The 19,848-nt window shown below is 36.0% G+C and overlaps 1 protein-coding gene across 7 annotated transcripts in view; it reads left to right on the top strand.

Moving 5' to 3' along the window:
- Positions 1 to 19,848, top strand: part of DZIP3 (DAZ interacting zinc finger protein 3) — a 125,507-nt gene that overhangs the window by 93,608 nt on the left and 12,051 nt on the right. For all 7 annotated transcript variants that reach the window (XM_081572258.1, XM_081572254.1, XM_081572256.1 and 4 more), the window contains 8 exons: positions 2,276 to 2,441; positions 4,206 to 4,301; positions 4,425 to 4,552; positions 6,411 to 6,479; positions 10,941 to 11,037; positions 12,517 to 12,620; positions 14,399 to 14,486; positions 16,713 to 16,814. In XM_081572258.1, coding sequence (XP_081428384.1) covers positions 2,276 to 2,441; positions 4,206 to 4,301; positions 4,425 to 4,552; positions 6,411 to 6,479; positions 10,941 to 11,037; positions 12,517 to 12,620; positions 14,399 to 14,486; positions 16,713 to 16,814 — 850 coding nt within the window. The remainder of the gene's footprint in view (positions 1 to 2,275; positions 2,442 to 4,205; positions 4,302 to 4,424; positions 4,553 to 6,410; positions 6,480 to 10,940; positions 11,038 to 12,516; positions 12,621 to 14,398; positions 14,487 to 16,712; positions 16,815 to 19,848) is intronic.

Below are 19,848 nucleotides of genomic sequence, written 5' to 3'. Positions count from 1 at the left end.
TTGAAGAGATATCTAGGCTTTCCCATTATATTGTTTTCCTCTATTTCTTTGCATTGTTCATTTAAGAAGGCCTTCTTACCTCTCTTTGCTATTCTCTGGAACTCTGCATTTAGTTGAGTCTATCTTTCCCTTTCTCCCTTGCCTTTTACTTCTCTTCTTTCCTCAGCTATTTGGAAAGCCTCCTCAGACAACACTTTGTCTTCTTGCATATCTTTTTCTTTGGGGTGGTTTGATCATGGCCTCCAGTGCAGTGTTACAAACCTCTGTTCATAGTTCTTCAGGCACTCATGTCTACCAGATCTAATCACTTGAATCTTTCCATCACTTCCACTGTATAATCATAAGGGATGATTTATGTCATACCTGAATGGCCTCATGGTTTGCCCTACTTTCTTCAATTTAAGACTGAATTTGGCAATAAGGAGCTCGTGATCTGAGCCACAGTCAGCTCCAGGTCTTGTTTTTACTGACTGTATAGAGCTTCTTCATCTTTGCTGCAAAAAACATAATTAGTTTGATTTCATTATTGACCATCTGGTGATGTCCATGTGTGGAGTTGTCTCTTGGGTTGTTGGAAAAGAGTGTTTGCTATGACCAGTGAAAAAGTAAGTTTATGTCTAGATAAATTAATAAATGTAAATTATTACATTACATAATTTACATAAATGTAAATGTAAATTATTAAAGAATAATAATAAATGTAATAATATATGTAATAATAAATGTAATAATAAATGTAAATTATTAAAGAATGAAACAGTATAATCAGTCATTTTGCTTATTTTGACTTACACCATAGGCCCAAACCTGGATGATCATCAAATCACCCAAGGAACTTTGTTTTAAATGAAAAATTTCAAAACACACAAAAGTAAAGAGAATAATAACAGTATATCTACATTAGTAGGTATACCTATCACCCTGATTTTACAGTTTTCATTGTTTTTCCACATTTGCTTCATTCTTCCCTTCACATTTATTTTTTGAGTGTTTTCAGTCTCACAACTGTAAATTTTATCTATACATGCTTCAGTTTGCATCTCTTTAATAGAAGAATATTTTCCTCTATTATCACAATGCTGTTATCATACTTTAAAAATTTAGAAGTAACCTTTTCTAGCTTTTCAAAAGTATAAATTCATATTTTTGCATCTGTTGTGGTTTCAGGAAGAATATACATTTTAAAAAACTGTTGAAGTAATATGGAAAACTGAGTCTTGGAACTGTGGTCTAAACAAGTAATTTATTTCATTGAACTTTTTAAAATGTTTGACTTAGTCTAGAATACTTCAGTGATATGTAATGACTGTTCTATAGTGTTTTACAAGTTATTCTACAAGCATAATATGTCCTATTTTCTAGATCTCATTGACCTAAAATAAGTACTAATGCATCTATTTTCTTTCTATTCGCTAATAAAGTCAAGTAATTTATATCATGCTATAAGTAAAAGTACTATTTCTTGTTATTATTCAGTGAGATTAGGAAGGAAATTCATAGCTACTAAATAGTAGGCCAACTGAAATGATATTAGCATGCATTTAAATTTTAGATATAGGTATAAAAATGAGTTAATTGCCATTGTACATATAGTATTTCCTTTCTTTTCTCAGTGGTTTCTAGTTACTGAAATTCATTATCACTACTTTTTTTTTTTTTAATAAAATCTTGTTACAAAAACAAAAACCCTGTTAACAAAACAAACTTGCTGTTAAAATAATGTATACTCTTTTATTTTCTTCCTTTCATGGTTAAGTTTTTTTTTTTTTTTAAGAAAAGTTAAATATTCTTCAAAAAAAAAAAAAAAAACCTCCATCTTAAGTCTGCTTTATATATGTTGCTATTCAGAGCCCTCTATTTAAATGTACATGAGACCTAAGCACTGAAGTTGATTAAACCAACCTGCCTGTCAGGAATGCTGTAATGATTAAATAATATAGCAGATGTGGAAATGCTTGTCAATATTTCCCAAAGTATTGTTTCTCAAAGTAACTGATATTAATAATTATAACTTGAAAAATGAACTCCATGGCCTCATAATTCTTAGAAGCACTACTATGAACAGAATAGGTACCTCAATTGAGTGCTATCTCAAATATGCTAAAATTCATTGTGTCTCCAAAAGAAATACACGGTCTCAGCACTGTCCAAACTTTGAACCTTTCTGATCTAAGCATCTCATGAGACCAGTGCAATATTAATTTGGGAAATAATGGCTTAGATGAAAAGCACTATACAGTTATAAAAGGTCACATTGGTTATGTCACCACTTTAGCCCAAATATGATAGGAAAGGAAGAGCAGTTGAAGAAAGAACAAGCAAATCTATATGCAATGAGTAGATTTATGAAAGATGATGCAAGCAATATTCAAGAAGATTCTACGACTGATGACAAGTTCTATAGTCTGGATGAATTGCATATTCTGGACATGATAGAGCAGGTAAGCCTGACTGGAGAGGGTACAGCCCTGCCTTCCTTCTTGCAGAATAATTGTTAACCATTTTCTCCCCATGACTCTTTGAACATCATATTAACCTAGTGGTTTATGTTGTGTTTGTGAGGACAAAGAAAAAGTAGGAAAGGAGGGACAGAGGGATGGCTGACATAAAAAAGAACTCTAGGAACTAGAAACTCTTCACTTTAGTGAACTCTTCACTTTAATACGTTTTTAAATATTGGGCAGAGTTGGTTACAAATGCATACCTTATAAAGAGTTTTCTAATACCACAAGGAAGAAAAAATACCCTAGCATAATCCCATTGGATTAAATTTCATTAGGAAAATAGCTGTATAAAATAAAGCTACTTTCATTTTTTAGATAATTAAACTTGGCTGTTACGATGAAATATCTACAAAAATATTAATAACAACACTTGTTTGGGTTCCTTTCCTGTTAGTAGTCAGTGCTGGGGATGACATACATATATGAAGTTGCACATGAACATGATCTATGTGCTCAAGAGAGCACTTAATGAGACAAAACTATGAAAGGTTTTTTTTTTTTTTTTAAAACCACAGGATTTACTTACCCATGAGAATTTTATACTAAGATAATTTTATGATAACCTGTTCCAGGATTTAAGTATAATAATATATAGTATATAGTGTCAATAATATTGATTGTCTAAGGAAACAGTTAGTGCAAATGATTCTCTGATACTACATTAGTATGACTGTCATATCTTTCTGTCTCCTTTCCAGTTAAAATACATACAGTTTAACTGAAATGACATATTCTAGGCTTTGGATGTCACACTTAAGTTTAAATGTAGGGTCTTTAGCTTTCATTCAACAGCTACGAGAACTCAAAAATAGAACAAAATGTCACACACATTTTGAAAAATGTTTATTCATTCATTTATTCAAAAAGCACTTAGCACCTACTTTGTGTCAAGAGGTATGCCAAGATGTAGTTCCTGTGATGATAGTGTTTATAATCCAGTGGAGAAATTGAACATTAACCTAAAGTGATAATTCCTAAGGTAATAATTAGGTACTTGAGCAATTAAGATTGCCTGGGTTTGAATTCTGGCTCTTTCACTTACTGTGTGACCTTGGGCAAGTTACCTAGTTTTATCATCTCTAAAATAGGAATATCGAGTACCTACTTCATATGATCTTGTGACAACAAAAGCATTACGAAAAAACTTTAAAAATGGTGAGCTTGCAGATAACATTATCCAGTAGTAGCAGCAGTAGACAAGTAACTCTGGTATTGTTCAGTGAATGCTGTAATGGAGAGAGGTAGATTTATTTAAACTAACCATAGAATGATGTTTGCATTGAAAGCTATAATGCATGAGTTAGCAACTTAAATACCCACTAAATAACTAAAATAGTAGTGCTTTTCCTTTAAATAACTCATATTAAGTGTTTTTTTAAAAATTTAGTTATTTATTTTTGTCTGTGCTGGGTCTTTGTTGCTATATGGGTTTTTCCATAGTTGTGGCAAGTGGGGGTTACTCTGTAGTTGCGGTATGCATGCTTCTCATTGTGGTGGCTTCTCTGGTTGTGGAGCACAGGCTCAACAGTTGTGGCACACAGGCTTAGTTGCTCCACAGCATATAGGATCTTCCAGCAGAGGGACTGAACCCATGGCACCTACATTGGTAGGTGGATTCTTTACCATTGAGCCACCAGGGAAGCCCCCAAAGTGCTTTTGTAAAGAGAAAAATAAAGCATTCATATTCCATTTGCTCAATAGGCCTCAACCAACAAGGTAACTACAGAATATGGAGAAACTGAGAAGGAAAAGCTCGCTCGACAACGGACACTTTGTAAATTGCACTATCAGTGTGAAGTAAGTACTTTTGCCCTTAGATCTGAGGCAAGTTAGAGGTAGTTTTTGAAGAATCCAATTTTTTTCTTGAAATTTCTGAAGACTTGAACAAAATTAGCTGAAATAATATTTTTCATTAATCAGGATTTCAAAAGACAGTTGAAAACAGTGACTTTGTGGTGGCAAGAAAACCAAATGCAGATTAAAAAGAAAGATAAAATCATCGCATCTCTTAACCAACAAGTGGCTTTTGGAATCAGTAAGATGTCCAAGTAAGTGCAAATCTGTTGATAGAAGAAAATCCTGTGTTAAAAGATAATCCCTATTTAGCCACTAGGTGGCATTGTGACTGCACATTAGGAACTGCCGACCACAAGGACTGCCCTTGCTTAAAAACCCACAGTTTATTAAAAAAAAAAAACCCACTGTATTTTTGCCTTGCCAGCTGGATTGAGAAATAAGCAACTGCTCACTATATATCAAGCTTTTCATATATTGGCTGAATAAGTGTGAAGATAATAGAATTACATGAGAACGATAATCAACTTTCAGGTCATGACTCTTAATTTGTAAAAATGTGACTAATGATTGGCTAGTTTATAGCATATGAGAATTACATTCCTCAAAGACATCACTGACTCACTTTTATACTTTTTAATGTTGGTTTCTGAGAGTATTTGTGTTTTAAGCACAAGATATTGAAAGCAAATCAAATTCCTGGAGAATCTTTTCTCCCCTATCAATGTCATATCTCTTACAACCTTAAGTATTAAATGCCTAAGACTAAAAATTCCGATTCAATATGGAAAATTAGTATCCTGCTCCATTCTTTCTAATCTAGCCACTGCCTCAAACCACTATCGGGTGAAATAGTAGTATAATTTGTAACATATTATTTTGATAAACAGTGATACCACAAAATACCAGTCATTCATGATGTCTGATTTGAAATCCATTGCAGTTCCTAGACTGCTAATAAGGAAAATAGGTTCTAGGAAGTACCTCAGTGTAAGGAACCCATGATGCCAATTGGAAAATTGGAAAAATACTTGACAGAGATTTTGGTCTTAAATCTTCTCCCACATAACATATCATTCAACCTGAAGGGGTTTTAAGGAAGAACAGGATGCCATACCACTGGAAACATATCACTTGCAAACAATTTCAGGTTTGTGGACCTAAAATAGCTGGGGCAAACTAAACTGGCTGACATCACTTAAGAAATCACACTTCAGGATTCAAAACTTTGTCTTTTAGCCTGGAAGATAATGACCAATCCATGAATATGTTACATAGCATCAGAGATCAGAAAAGCAATGCCATCCATGCAGCTGCCTTTCTCCTTCACTATCTGAGCTGTTCCTCTTCAATTCTGATACCTTACCCAGTGTAAGCCACCAGTTATAAAAAGCTGAGTCTATCAAATTCTCTAATCAAGTGTTCTCATGAAAAATTCTAGCTTGTGTGTTCATTGTGTGAGGACATCAAAGATTTATCAAGTTCCCATGGTGTGCAAACAATTATGTAAGGACATGTAAAAGATGCCAAGATGTATCAGATATTAACTGTGAGCTTGTGGAAAATATAGATTAATATGAGAGGATTAAAATTACATATAATAGAGGGACCACCACTTCACCAACAGGTAGTAGCTTCTTGACTTGCAAGTCCTCCTTAAAACTAAAACACCCTGGATAGAACACACAAACATAGGAAGACTCTGAAAGGTAGAAGAAGAAAGGTGACTGTCTAGAAATCTTGGAACTTGAAGAATGATGTGACAGTGATTTTTCTTACTGCCTTCCGTGTATACTAGACAGGGCACTGCAGAAACCTCCAACATGGAATTGCTAGTAAGCACAGGGGAGGAGGACACTAAAACATCAAGAAAAGTCTGTTCCCTTTAACCAAATGATGAGGGAAAGGAAGATAGAATAACATGAAACCTTTTTGGCACTACACATTTACTCCAGCCAAACACCAGTAGCTCCACACCACCCCCTGGACACAGTTGCTGCACTCTGACAAAAGATGGATATACTTGGTCCCTCCTCAGCTACAAATAGAATTTTTCTGACTACTAATGACAAATGATTTCTTCTGACATTTCATGGCATTCTTTCTTCTTAGATTACAGCGTCAGAGCCATGCTAAAGATAATGAAATCAAGAACCTTAAAGAGCAACTTTCCATGAAAAGGTAACAAGCAGCTGGTCATATAATAGACTACTGTCAGAGACTAAGGCTTATGAATTCTTTTCTCTTTATTGCAATCATTACTACTATCTATGACTGCTTTATGTACTGGGTAAGTTTTGTTCTGATTCATACTTTTTTTTATAATTGTTTTGAGATCTAATTCATACAGAATAAGATTCACCCTGTTAAAGTATACAATTCCTTGGTTTTTAGTATATTCACAGAGGATTACAACCATCACCACTATCCAATTCCAGGACATTTTTATCACCCTAAAAAGAAGCCCTGGATCCATTAGAAATCACTGATTCTCTTTTCCCCCAGCTTCTGGGAACAACTGGTCTTTTTTTTTTTTTCTGGTCTCTGGATTTTGGTCTGGACATTTCAAATAAATGGAGTCATATAATAACGTGGCCTCTTGTGATTAACTTCTTTCACTTAACATGTTTTCAAGGTTCATCCATATTGTAGCATGTATCAGTACTCATTCCTTTTTTATGCACAAATAATATTCCATTATATGGATATACCACATTTTTCATCAGTTGATGGACATTTCGTTTGTTTCCAGTTTTGGACTATTATCAGTAATGCTGTTATGAATATTTGTATACAAATTTTTGTGTGGACATATGCTTTTAGTTCTCTTGGGTATATACCTAAGAGTAGACTTGCTAAGACATGCAGTAAGCTCTGTGTTTAACTTTTGGAGGAACTGCCAAACTGTCTTCTAAGTAACTGTACCATTTTAGAATCCCACCAGCAATGTTAGGAGTATTTCGATTCTCTACATTCTCACCAATACTTATGTTATCTGTTTTTGTTTCACCCATCATAGTATTTGTGAAGTGGTATGTATCTTTGTGGGTTTTATTTGCATTTTCCTAATAATTGTCTTTTAATGTGCTTTCTGTCTATTTGTGTATCTACTTGGAGAAATGTCCATTTACTTCCTTTGACTATTTTTAATATTAGATTGATTCTCTTTTATTGGGCTTCCCTAGTGGCTAAGTTGGTAAAGAATCTGCCTGCAATGCAGGAGACCTGGGTTCAATCCCTGAGTCAGGAAGATCTCCTGGAGAAGAAACTGGCAACCCACTCCAGTATTCTTTGCTGGAGAATTCTGTGGACAGAGGAGCCAGGCAGGCTACAGTCATGGGATTGCAGAGTCAGACATGACTGTGTGACTGACTTTCAGTTTCACTTTTTTCTCTTTTAACTATTGACTTTTAAGAGTTCTTTGTATATTCTGGACACAAGTTCCTTGTCAGATACACGATTTTCAAATATTCCATTTTGTGGGTTGTATTTTTACTTCCTTGATGATGTCCTTTGAAGCACAGTTAATTTTGATGAAATACAATTTATTTTTTTCTCTCATAGGCAAAATTTACCAGTATTCAATGGCATTATAATTCTTTTTTGTTGACTCTTTCCATATTTTATAATTTTCCCCTCAAAATACTCTAGCCTTAATGGATATTAACAACATATTGTTTTATCAAGCTTCTCATAAATGTTTGTCAGGTATTCAAGCATCCAGATGTTTCTAATAATAAAACATTGAGGAAAGCCTTGTGAAAAAGTTCCTATTACAATGCTATATGTCCAATTAAATGCTTTCATTGGGAACATAATTTGGTATTTATGGTCTAGGGTTCTGGGGCTCAAATGTAGGAAGTTGAAATGGGTTAGGAAAAAGAAACCTCATAGGTAGCCATTTTCCATAATGTCCTTCATAAATAATATCCTTATCAGCATCTCCTCCTCTCTTTCTCAACCTACAGGAAATTGTTTTCATTCTGAGGTACTGAATATGTGCACTGAGATAACCAGTAAAATATTTTAGTACAGTGATATAGCTTTATTACAGGGGTGGTTGCTATTGTTATAACATAAAAAGGCTTGTAGAAACTTTATTTGATGTAATATTTGTTAATAATAATAATAGCTGACCTAAATCAAATCCCTTATGATTATACAGTGGAAGTGACAAATAGATTTAAGGGACTAGATCTGATAGACAGAGTGCCTGATGAACTACGGAGAGAGGTTCGTGACATTGTACAGAAGACAGGGATCAAGACCATCCCCATGGAAAAGAAATGCAAAAAAGCAAAATGGCTGTCTGAGGAGTCCTTACAAATAGCTGTGAAAAGAAGGGAAACGAAAGGCAAAGGAGAAAAGGAAAGATATTCCCATCTGAATGCAGAGTTCCAAAGAATAGCAAGGAGAGATAAGAAAGCCTTCCTCAGTGATCAATGCAAACAAATAGAGGAGAACAATAGAATGAGAAAGACTAGAGATCTCTTCAAGAAAATTAGAGACACCAAGGGAACATTTCATGCAAGGATGGGCTCAATAAAGGACAGAAATGGTATGGACCTAACAGAAGCAGAAGATATTAAGAAGAGGTGGCAAGAATACACAGAAGAACTGTACAAAAAAGATCTGCACTACCCAGATAATCACAATGGTGTGATCACTCACCTAGAGCCAGACATCTTGGAATGTGAAGTCAAGTGGGACTTAGAAAGCATCACTACGAACAAAGCTAGTGGACGGGATGGACCCAGTTGAGCTATTTCAAATCCTCAAAGGTGATGCTGTGAAAATGCTGCACTCAATATGCCAGCAAATCTGGAAAACTCAGCAGTGGCCACAGGGCTGGAAAAGGTCAGTTTTCATTCCAATCGCAAAGAAAAGCAATGCCAAAGAATGTTCAAACTACCACACAATTGCACTCATCTCACACGCTAGTAAAGTAATGCTCAAAATTCTCCAAGCCAGGCTTCAGTAATACGTGAACCGTGAACTTCCAGATTTTCAAGCTGGTTTTAGAAAAGGCAGAGGAACCAGAGATCAAATTGCCAACATCCGCTGGATCATTGAAAAAGCAAGAGAGTTTCACAAAAACATCTATTTCTGCTTTATTGACTATGCCAAAGCCTTTGTGTGGATCACAGTAAACTGTGGAAAATTCTGAAAGAGATGGGAATACCAGACCATCTGACCTGTCTCTTGAGAAACCTGTATGCAGGTCAGGAAGCAACAGTTAGAACTGGACATGGAACAACAGACTGGTTCCAAATAGGAAAAGGAGTATGTCAAGGCTGTATATTGTCACCCTGCTTATTTAACTTATATGCAGAGTACATCATGAGAAACGCTGGGCTGGAAGAAACACAAGGTGGAATCAAGATTGCCAGGAGAAATATCAATAACCTCAGATATGCAGATGACACCACCCTTATGGCAGAAAGTGAAGAAGAACTAAAGAGCCTCTTGATGAAAGTGAAAGAGGAGAGTGAAAAAGTTGGCTTAAAGCTCAACGTTTAGAAAACTAAGATCATGGCATCTGGTCCCATCACTTCATGGGAAATAGATGGGGAAACAGTGGAAACAGTGTCATACCTTATTTTTGGGGGCTCCAAAATCACTGCTGATGGTGATTGCAGCCATGAAATTAAAAGACGCTTCCTCCTTGGAAGGAAGGTTATGACCAACCTAGATAGCATATTTAAAAGCAGAGACGTACTTTGCCAACAAAGGTCCATCTAGTCAAAGCTATGGTTTTTCCAGTGGTCATGTATGGATGTGAGAGTTGGACAGTGAAGAAAGCTGAGCACCGAAGAATTGATGCTTTTGAACTGCTGTGTTGGAGAAGACTCTTGAGAGTCCCTTGGACTGCAAGGAGATCCAACCAGTCCATCCTAAAGGAGATCGGTCCTGGGTGTTCATTGGAAAGACTGATGTTGAAGCTGAAACTCCAATACTTTGGCCACCTCATGCAAAGAGTTGACTCACTGGAAAAGACCCTAATGCTGGGAAGGATTGGGGACAGGAGGAGAAGGGGATGACAGAGGATGAGATGGTTGGATGGCATCACTGACTCAATGGACATGGGTTTGGGTAGACTCTGGGAGTTGGTGATGGATAGGGAGTACTGCAGTACTGGCGTACTGCAATTCATGGGGTCGTGAAGAGTTGGACACAACTGAGCGACTGAACTGAACTGATACTTACTTAGTACTTAATATGTGCCAGATGCAAGTACTTTATGTATATTATCTGAATGAATGTTTCACAACAACTCTGAGGTAAGTAATATATTTTTCTCCATTTTTCTATGTGAGGAAACTGAGGTATAGAGAAGTAACTTGTTCATGGTTTCACATTTAATAAGTTGTGAAGGTCAGATTCATCTTCAGATAGCTTGATTTCAGAGCCAAGTTTTAAATCATAACCTCTGTACTGACAACTTTAAACCTTCCACTCTCGTGATAGTAAAGGATAACACTAGGGTTAAGCAGTGTCTCTACTTGCTTCTATGTGCTGTATACTTTTCAGGAAATCATTTCCTATTCATTGAATAGCTTGTATCTGTGTGCCTTCTGAATAAGGTGGAAGAGTCTGACCTTGCTGAAATGTTACTGACTCTTTAATTATCATGTATTTCAGATCTCAGTGGGAAATGGAGAAGCATAATCTGGAAAGCACGATTAAAACATACTTAAACAAACTGAATGCAGAAACTAGCAGAGCTTTAACAGCTGAGGTAAAAAAAAGAGAGATGGATTTGGGGAGGGAAGTTTTACTTGTGTACTAGTATACTAGAGAATTTTGAAAAGTTTGTTTTTTGAATAAACAGAACTAAGACATCTTAGGACCAGCCAGAAAAACACAGTTCAAACTCTTATGCTTTTTTTTTAACTCATTGGCATTTTGTACGTTTACTTGAAGGTTGGTGATCTTATGTTATTTTCCCCCAAATGACTCCAATAAATTGGTTTGCTTCAGTATATATAGCATACTGATTTTGGAAAATTCTCATTAAACCAGGTGACTAAGCCAAATGTCTAAGAATAATATTTCACTGCTGCTATAATAAATCCTTTCTTTGCTGTTTAACTATATAGATACTTCAAAACCACACACTCACCATACATTCCAGTCAAAAACTAACTTACCTCTTCCCCTAGAAAGTCATCTAGTCTCTCCTAAGTTATTTTTGAACACCACAGCTAGGATTTCTCAAAAGAAATGTGATTTTATGTATGTGTGTAATTTTTATTTGTAGATAACCAATCTTGATGTACAATAAAATTCAAATTTTTGGAGCGCTCATTGACATGAAAATCATTACAAACCTTCTCACTTTTGTCATGGGTGAGGTCTATTTTTAACAGAGTACTCTGAAATCCAAAGCTCAACAGTCAAGGGTTGATATCTGCACCAAAAATCCCTGGAGAGTGGTGTATTGGAGTATTAAATTTAACTGGGGAAAGAAAACAACCTCAGATTACCTTAAGAACTCAAGTTTGTAGACTTTTTCACTGCTTTTAATTGGAAAGTTTCTACTTCGATTATTAATTTTAGAAACACTTGATGCTTTTCAAGAGTATAGTAAGCTACTTTCAGTGAATATTGAGTGATCCATAGGAAAAAACAAAGGCCAAATGACCATGCATCAATAATACTTGGAGAGATATCAGACTAGATGACCTCCAAGCCCCATTTGTGCGGCGTAGTCCTATATGGTCTCATTGTTTTCTTACTCCATCAATTAAAAAAAAATCAAATAGCAGGACTTCTTTTGAGTGTTCTTAAACTTTGCTGCATAATCTGAGAGCTTTTAAAAACCCCATTTCCCAGGCTGCACCTAGAATCAATTAAATTAGAATTTCTGGAACCAAAGCACCACTTTTTAAAGTTTCTGAGATGATTCCATTGCATATGCAAGTTTGAAAACTAATGTTCTAAAATGTTTACCAACCAAGTAACTTTTGAATAAAAATAGTAGAACTTCAGGATTGATCAAAGAGATTTAATGTGTTATGGTCAGGAAAGAAGCTCAGGTGCTATTAGAAGAGATTTTTTAAAAATAGCTTTAAATTTACTTGAAATGTTTACTTTAAATTTACTTGAAAGTAAATTCAATTAACTTGAAATGTTTAAATTTACTTGAAATGAAGAAAAATGTGTTCTTCTATAAGGACACCTTTCACTTCTTTCTCTTTCTCTCAAAAATCTGTAGGTATATTTCTTACAGTGTCGTAGAGATTTTGGTTTGCTTCATCTAGAGCAGACTGAAAAGGAATGCCTCAGTCAGCTTGCCAAGGCGACTCATATGGCAGCAAGGTAACCTCTCCCTCTTCCTTAGTGAGTCTTGAGCTCTGAGATCTCACAGGTGGCTCCAAGGTTGAACATAATCTGTGCTATGTTTTACATATATGACATCAGAATCTTTGGGATGAAGAAGCCATTTTTTTTAAACCTCAGATGTCATTTAATCACTTTGAGTTTTTACTTTGTTGCTCCTGCTGTAGCACGGAGAAGTCTATTAAGTGCAGTGATAGCTGCTAGCAGATTTTTCCCTTCCTCTACAATGAAGCAGATCAAAAGTCTCAGTCAGAGACATGCATAAAGACCAGATATTTACAAAACAAGGTGGATTCCAACTGGAAAACTTTTTTCTAATTTTTTTCTCTTAATGCTTGATTTTATATATGCCTTTAGAAAAATACACTGAGGGAAAATCAGCATTAATACCTAAAACTGTGTTAAAGGCAGTTCGCTACTGTGCTACAAATGAATGGTTTTCAAATTTTGGACAGGTTGCATGGTATTCTTCTTCAGTTTGTAATTTTACCAGGTACACCTTTAAACTTAAGGAATTAATTGAGTTAAAAATCTCTGGGACCAAAGCATCCCTATTTTTAATGATTATTATTTCAATATAATCATCATTCTTCAGTTCTGAAGAATCAGAATCTCTGAAGTTTAACAAGATTCCTAGTATATACTGATGTACATTCAGGTCAGGGAAGCACTGTTATAAGTGATCAGTCTGTTTTTGCTTCCTCAAGAGGGAAATGATGCTCTATAAATTAGAATATTATCAAGCTTCTTTGTATGAGATGATCTCAGTGATAACTTGTAGGGCTCTTTTAAAGCTGTTGTGCTGGGTGATTCTGGGGTGGGGATGTTACAACAGATAGAACCTCCTGAAAGGCCACATGAAATCTCTCTTCTAGAGATACCAGACCCTAAACACCTTAAAACTGTTTTACTTAAGTCATTCGGTGGGGTGCTTGGCAGAGCTGCTGTGTCTGTGCAATTTATACATTTTATAGAGACAGCAGTCTATAATTCATCCTTGCAAAGGAGGTACTTCTTTGTGATTTGCCTTTTTGTAGGGAATATCTTTTTCTAATTTACAAGAGAGCCTTATAGATCAACCATGGCCCTGTGATGTCAAGGTTAATGTGAAAATGGTCCAAAACCTGCTTCCAAGATGAGTCAACATCTTTGAGATTGCTCGTGCACTGATGCACGTGTGAGTGCCAAGTCACTTCAGTCATGTCCCATGACTCTGCCCGGTAGCCCACCAGGCTCCTCTGTCCATGGGATTCTCCAGGCAAGAATACTGGAGTGGGTTGCCATCCCCTCCTCCAGGGGATCTTCCCGACCCAGGGATCGAACCTGCATCTCTTATATCTTCTGCATTGGCAGGCAGGTTCTTTACCCACCTGGGAAACCAAACTAGATGGCTAGGGCAATTTCCCTACTTGGTCATCTTTGCATGCCTTCTTCAGTGGAGGGATTCCTGTACAAAGGTTTTATAGTATGTCCTAAAAAAATATTGCCAAGATAGAAAAAACTTAGTGTTCTGGAAGCAGAGGTTATATCCACTGTTTTAAAAGAAATCTTGTCTTTGTTTCCTAGTCTTTTCTTAAAACTTTAAATAACAAGTCCTTCCATACAACTTTCTTCCCATTTGAGGCAACTGGTGATAGAGGTAATTTTGTTGTTGTTTTATTTTATTTACATAAATGCTAGAGAACATAATAGAAACTTTTGGAAATCTAAGTGGCATATACAAAGAACTTTCTCTTGTGTTTCCATTTTTGTACCAGCAACCTAAAATCACTTCAATTAAAGGCTGCAGTAGACAGTTGGAATGCCATTGTGACAGATGTTAGAAACAAGATTGCATTCCTCAGGGTAAGTCATGAAGTATTTAGAGTAAATTGACTCAATGGTGTAGATGGTATACGCTTAAAAAAAATTTAATATTAAAAACAGTTGGCAGAAAAGCTATGACAAACCTGATGGTTGTTTAGTCAGTAAGTCATGTCTGACTCTTGCAACCTCATGGACAGTAGCTTGCCAAGCTCCTCTGTCCATGAGATTCTCCAGGCAAGAATACTGGAGCGGGTTGCCATTTCCTTCTCCAGGGGATCTTCCAGACCCAGGAATCGAACCTGGGTCTCCTGCATTGCAGGCAGATTCTTTACTGACTGAGCTATAAGGGAAGCCCTAAACAGTGTATTAAAAAGCAGAGACATCACTTTGCCAACAAAGGTCTATATAGTCAAAGTTATGATTTTTCCAGTAGCCTTGTATGGATGTGAGAGCTGGGCTGTAAAGAAGGCTAAGTGCTGAAGAATTGATGCTTTCGAACTGTGGTGCTGGAGAAGACTCTTGAGAGTCACTTGGACAGCAAGGAGAGCAAATCAGTCAATTCTAAAGGAAATCAACCCTGAATGTTCATTGGAAGGACTGATACTGAAGCTGAAGCTCCAATATTTTGGCCACCTGTTTCAAAGAGCCAACTCATTGGAAAAGACCTTGATGCTGGGAAAGATTGAGGGCAGGAGGTGAAGAAGGCAACAGAGGATGAGATAGTTGGATGTCATCATTGACTCAATGGACGTGAGTTTGAGCAAACTCTGGGAGATAATGAAGGACAGTGGACCCTGGCATGCTGCAGTCCGTGGGGTCACAAAGAGTTGGACATGACTAGAACGACAACAAAAATTTAAGGAAAACATGTTTTTTCATTGCAGTTATTAAAGTATGCCTTTTTGAGGTTTGATTACTTCCATGTAGTTGGTTGTAGATAGCATCCTAACTCTCACACGTCTTCTTTCAGGTTCTTGGTTTAGTAAATGGTACATTCAAAAATTGTGCCTTACACTTAACTTTCCTAGAATTCCAAAGCTAACTGTGCTCCAATCATAAGTGAATGTCTTAACTTTATCTGAGTAATTATGTGTTTATAGAATTAAAAGGCAGGCCAAGAAGACCTGTATTAGTTTTCAATGTTAAACTTTTTATGTATTAATAATTACTCCCTAATGCAAAGTAATAAATTCTTAATTATTCATGTAATAGAATTAGGACTGTGCTAAAGGTAATCTTTGAAGAGGTAAACCACTGAATATTTATTGGTTTATTCATTTGTTTTTAGAATAGTTTCATATTTGTATCTTAAAGTTGATATATAATGTTGATTGTTTTGTGATTCCACAATACTGCCAGGAAAACAATGACATTCAGTTGTAAAAAGCTGCCTCAAAGCACTATCTACTTGTCTAGCTTTGTGCTTTTTGGTCTTCCCTGTTTATTTCCTGGATTCTTTCATCCTCAGCTTTTAGTGATGCTTAGCATTTTTATTGGGTTTATTAAAAGTTCTGGCCTCAAAAGATCTGCCCTTTGTTCTCTATCATTGTTTTCTTCTAAGAACATGTCCTGTATATGGAAGTTTCTAAATGTTTTAAGACTTTTTCTTTCAGCTCTTGTGGGTTGTTTACAAAGTAATATGGAAAGCAAAATGGGGACAGTGCCAATAATCTAGAAAGTATGTTTTTAAGCTTCAAGGTTGGGAGTCTTTTGGCAAAATCCAAGAGGAAAAAAACACATCTATATGGGGAACTGGAGAAAGATAAAGGTATAACTTTTAAGATAAAAAAATGTGGACATTCAATAAGTTTTTTCTAAACCTTCCCCTCCATTTCTAAAATGAGTATTTACAAGTAGTTAAGCTGTTACAAATACTTTTTTCCCATATTGATCAGCTAGTGTATTATTTACGTCTTCTTGATCTTTAGACATTGTTTACTTTAATCAGTGATTACCATTTGGGGGCTAAAAATTATGGAAACACTGAGGAATTATCACAGAGATCTGTGAATTATGTGTCATTGTACCTTGTCACTTAATAGACACTATTAAAGACACAACTATTAATATTTACATTTATGGAGAGTGGTGTATAGAATTGTATGTCAAAAATTATTTTTATATTATTTTTGGCATACTAGATTAGGAATCATTAACCTGTGTTGTACTGTACAAAACTACATCAAGTGTTTCCATATGCTATTCCATATGCTATTCCTTTGAAGTTGATTTTGGTGTAAAATATTGTTTCTCTTCTTCTATTAGACACAATATAATGAACAAATTAGCAAGGTGAAGCAAGGGTTTGCCTTGAGTACGTTGCCTCCAATCCAGCTTCCTCCACCACCTCCCAGTCCTGAGATACTGGTAAGAAATACAGTTGACTCGTGAACAACACAAGGCTTAGGGGGTGCCAAGTCCCCATGCAGTCAGGAATCTGGGTACTGCTCTACTCGAAAACAATAAATTTGATAAATGACTACCCAAGAGCAGAAAGCTGAAACAGTTTGGATAGAATCAAGATTCAAACCCTAGTTTTTTGATTCCATGTATCAAATGCAAACTTTCTCTGCATTTAAAGATCTATAAAATGAAAATACAGGGACTATATTTGATAAAAAGAATAAGCATATAAGTGGACCCACACAACTCAGACCTGTGTTGTTCAAGAATCAGTTGCATAAGATTTTGAACAGTCACCATCCTCATCTTGGTAAAATGGTGAGAACTGTAGACACTGAATAAGCAGTGTGTTCATGTCTCTTCAAAGGGGATAGGGCACATGTTGTGCATATCATTTGTAATTATGTCCATTGCATCATCTACAGATGGTATGACTAATTTGTTGGCTCAGCTGAGGCCAAGAGATAGGTTGTATCATTGGATTTTAGTAATGTGTTGGATATGTCTAAAGAGGTAATGTATGCTCATTCATCCTGTCAGTCACATTTACATGGTGGGAGAAAACTGATGAATGCTCAGAATTCCCAAATGCCCTCAGATTACCGCTAGACTACTGAAACCTCTCAGCATAATACCCTATCAGGCTAAACTTCACTCCTCTACTTTCACTTCAGATTTTGTTTCCTTAACTTTTATCTTCTGTTCTTACCTTTTAACATCAAAGACAGCTTTCATTTAGGTCCCTTCCCTAATTGTGGCTAGGGATAAGTGGGTCTTCATCAGACAAACTAATCTCTATGCCGTACTATTTATGTTAGCCTTCTGGGAAACATAGTGAGGAAAAAGTGAAAAAAGTGAAACATAGTACCTTAGCCCAATAAACTCATACAGCTTTCCAAAAGACCTTTTGGAACAGAACCACTAGATGATAGCTTTTATTATGATAACAGATCTGAGGATAAGAAAAAAAAAAGCTTTGATATATTTAGGGGTAGATCACTTTTGACATTAGCATTTCTGCTTGTAATAGAACTTTGAAAATATTATTTCTACAAATACTAGTTCAGTATATCAAAGAACTTAAAAGTTATTAATGTGTGAATTGTATGGAGTTACACTGTGTTTCAAGAGCAGAATTTAGAGCTGAGAAAGTATTCTATGATATGCATGGGCTTTAGTTTAGAATGAGAGGATTGCCTTTTATATTTTTGATTAGTTCAAGTTTTACAGGAGCTTTGTATTATGGATATTTTTATTCTAGGCTTTGAACAACATCCTTGCCAATTCTTCTGATAAGGAATGTGTTGCATAGATGACAAATCGCAGATTCCCTTTAGTTCTGTGGGAAGTCACATAATAGGATTTCTAGAAACCCTGTTGCCTTCTGCCTATATTCAAACTGCTGCCTGTAGGTTGTAGTTAATTTATCCCATGACTCTAAACATAAAATGGCTCCAGAGACTTGGAAGCTAGATACAGAGTTGTTCTTTGGAGTTTTCTGGAATCAGACTGGCATAAATATGTGACACTATAACTGACAAACATAATCTAACCTCGACCTCTACATCCTCATCCTTTCAGAGACTTGCTTATGTCTGATGTAGCTTTCCAGATTTAGTCAAGGGCAAAAACCCACTGGCAGTTAGGCTCAGTGAAATTCATAAGCATCCTTTGCAAACATTTTAAGAGGTGCATGTGTATCTTTTGTGCTTCCTAACAAGAGTCACTGCTGTGCTTGATCAGAGCTGACTGTAGTGTTAAAAGTACAAACATTAGTGACCACTGAGCATTAGTGGAACAGTTTGAAAGCACAGATGCTAGAAATGTGACCATTCTTTCAGTATAAATTGAGGTGGTATTGTACAATGGGAATACACTAAAGGTCTGGGTTCAGGTCCTAACTGTGAAGAACTGTGTTGGTTTGGGGAAACTCAGCTGTCCCATACTTCGGTTTTCCTATTGACAAATCAAGAAATTGTCCTGGATGATCTGATCACTAAAGTCTGTCTCTCTGAGATTCTAGTACTGTAAAGAATGGTCACCAGGCTTTAAATAAATATAGTGGTCTTACTTGAGAAGTGTGGAATAATGGGTACTCTTCCCAGTTTAACCTAGTATTTTTATGTGTTTCATTATATTTTGATTTTTATACCCTGGCTGTCTAATTCTCAAAGTAATATTAGGTAATTGTTGTCCTCCAAAAGAGCAGGACCACTGATTCAGAACCACCATTTGTTATTTAAGAACTTTATATTATGAATATATTGAAACATACATAAAAATAGAATGATGAACCTCTGTGAACCCAAGAGCCATCTTCAACATCATAATCAACATTTTATCAATCTTGTTTCATGTTATTCTCTCCTTCCTCCCCACTGGAACATTTTAAAGTAAACCCTATATATCATATAATCTCATCCATTTATACTTTAGTATGCATTCCGGAGAAGGCAATGGCACCCCACTCCAGTACTCTTGCCTGGAAAATCCCATGGACGGAGGAGCCCGGTGGGCTGCAGTCCATGGGGTCGCTAAGAGTCGGACACGACTGAGCGACTTCACTTTCACTTTTCCCTTTCATGCACTGGAGAAGGAAATGGCAACCCACTCCAGTATTCTTGCCTGGAGAATCCCAGGGACGGTGGAGCCTGGTGGGCTGCCGTCTATGGGGTCGCACAGAGTCGGACATGATTGAAGCGACTTAGCAGCAGCAGCAGCATGCATTCCTAAAAGATGAAGACTCTTACTCTTATTGGCTATAATCAAACCACCGTTCTCCTAAGAAAATTATAATTTTTATATCTAATATTAAAATTCATATTTCCCCAATTGTTTCAAAAATGTCTTTTTCTTAACTAGATTAACAATACTTCCAATTTGGTTATAATTACCATTACTTTAAAAACCTTTATTTTTAAAAGAACAACCCAAACAAGGTTTATAATTTCATTTGGCTGATTATTTTTCTTTAAAGTTGTAATAGCTACCCAACACC

Source organism: Giraffa tippelskirchi, chromosome 2 (assembly GCF_054371585.1).
Source record: "Giraffa tippelskirchi isolate mGirTip1 chromosome 2, T2T-mGirTip1v1.2.pri, whole genome shotgun sequence".
In the NCBI taxonomy this organism is placed as follows: Eukaryota; Metazoa; Chordata; class Mammalia; order Artiodactyla; family Giraffidae; genus Giraffa; species Giraffa tippelskirchi.
Note: the sequence above shows the minus strand (reverse complement) of the source record. Positions and strands in the feature narration are given on the sequence as shown.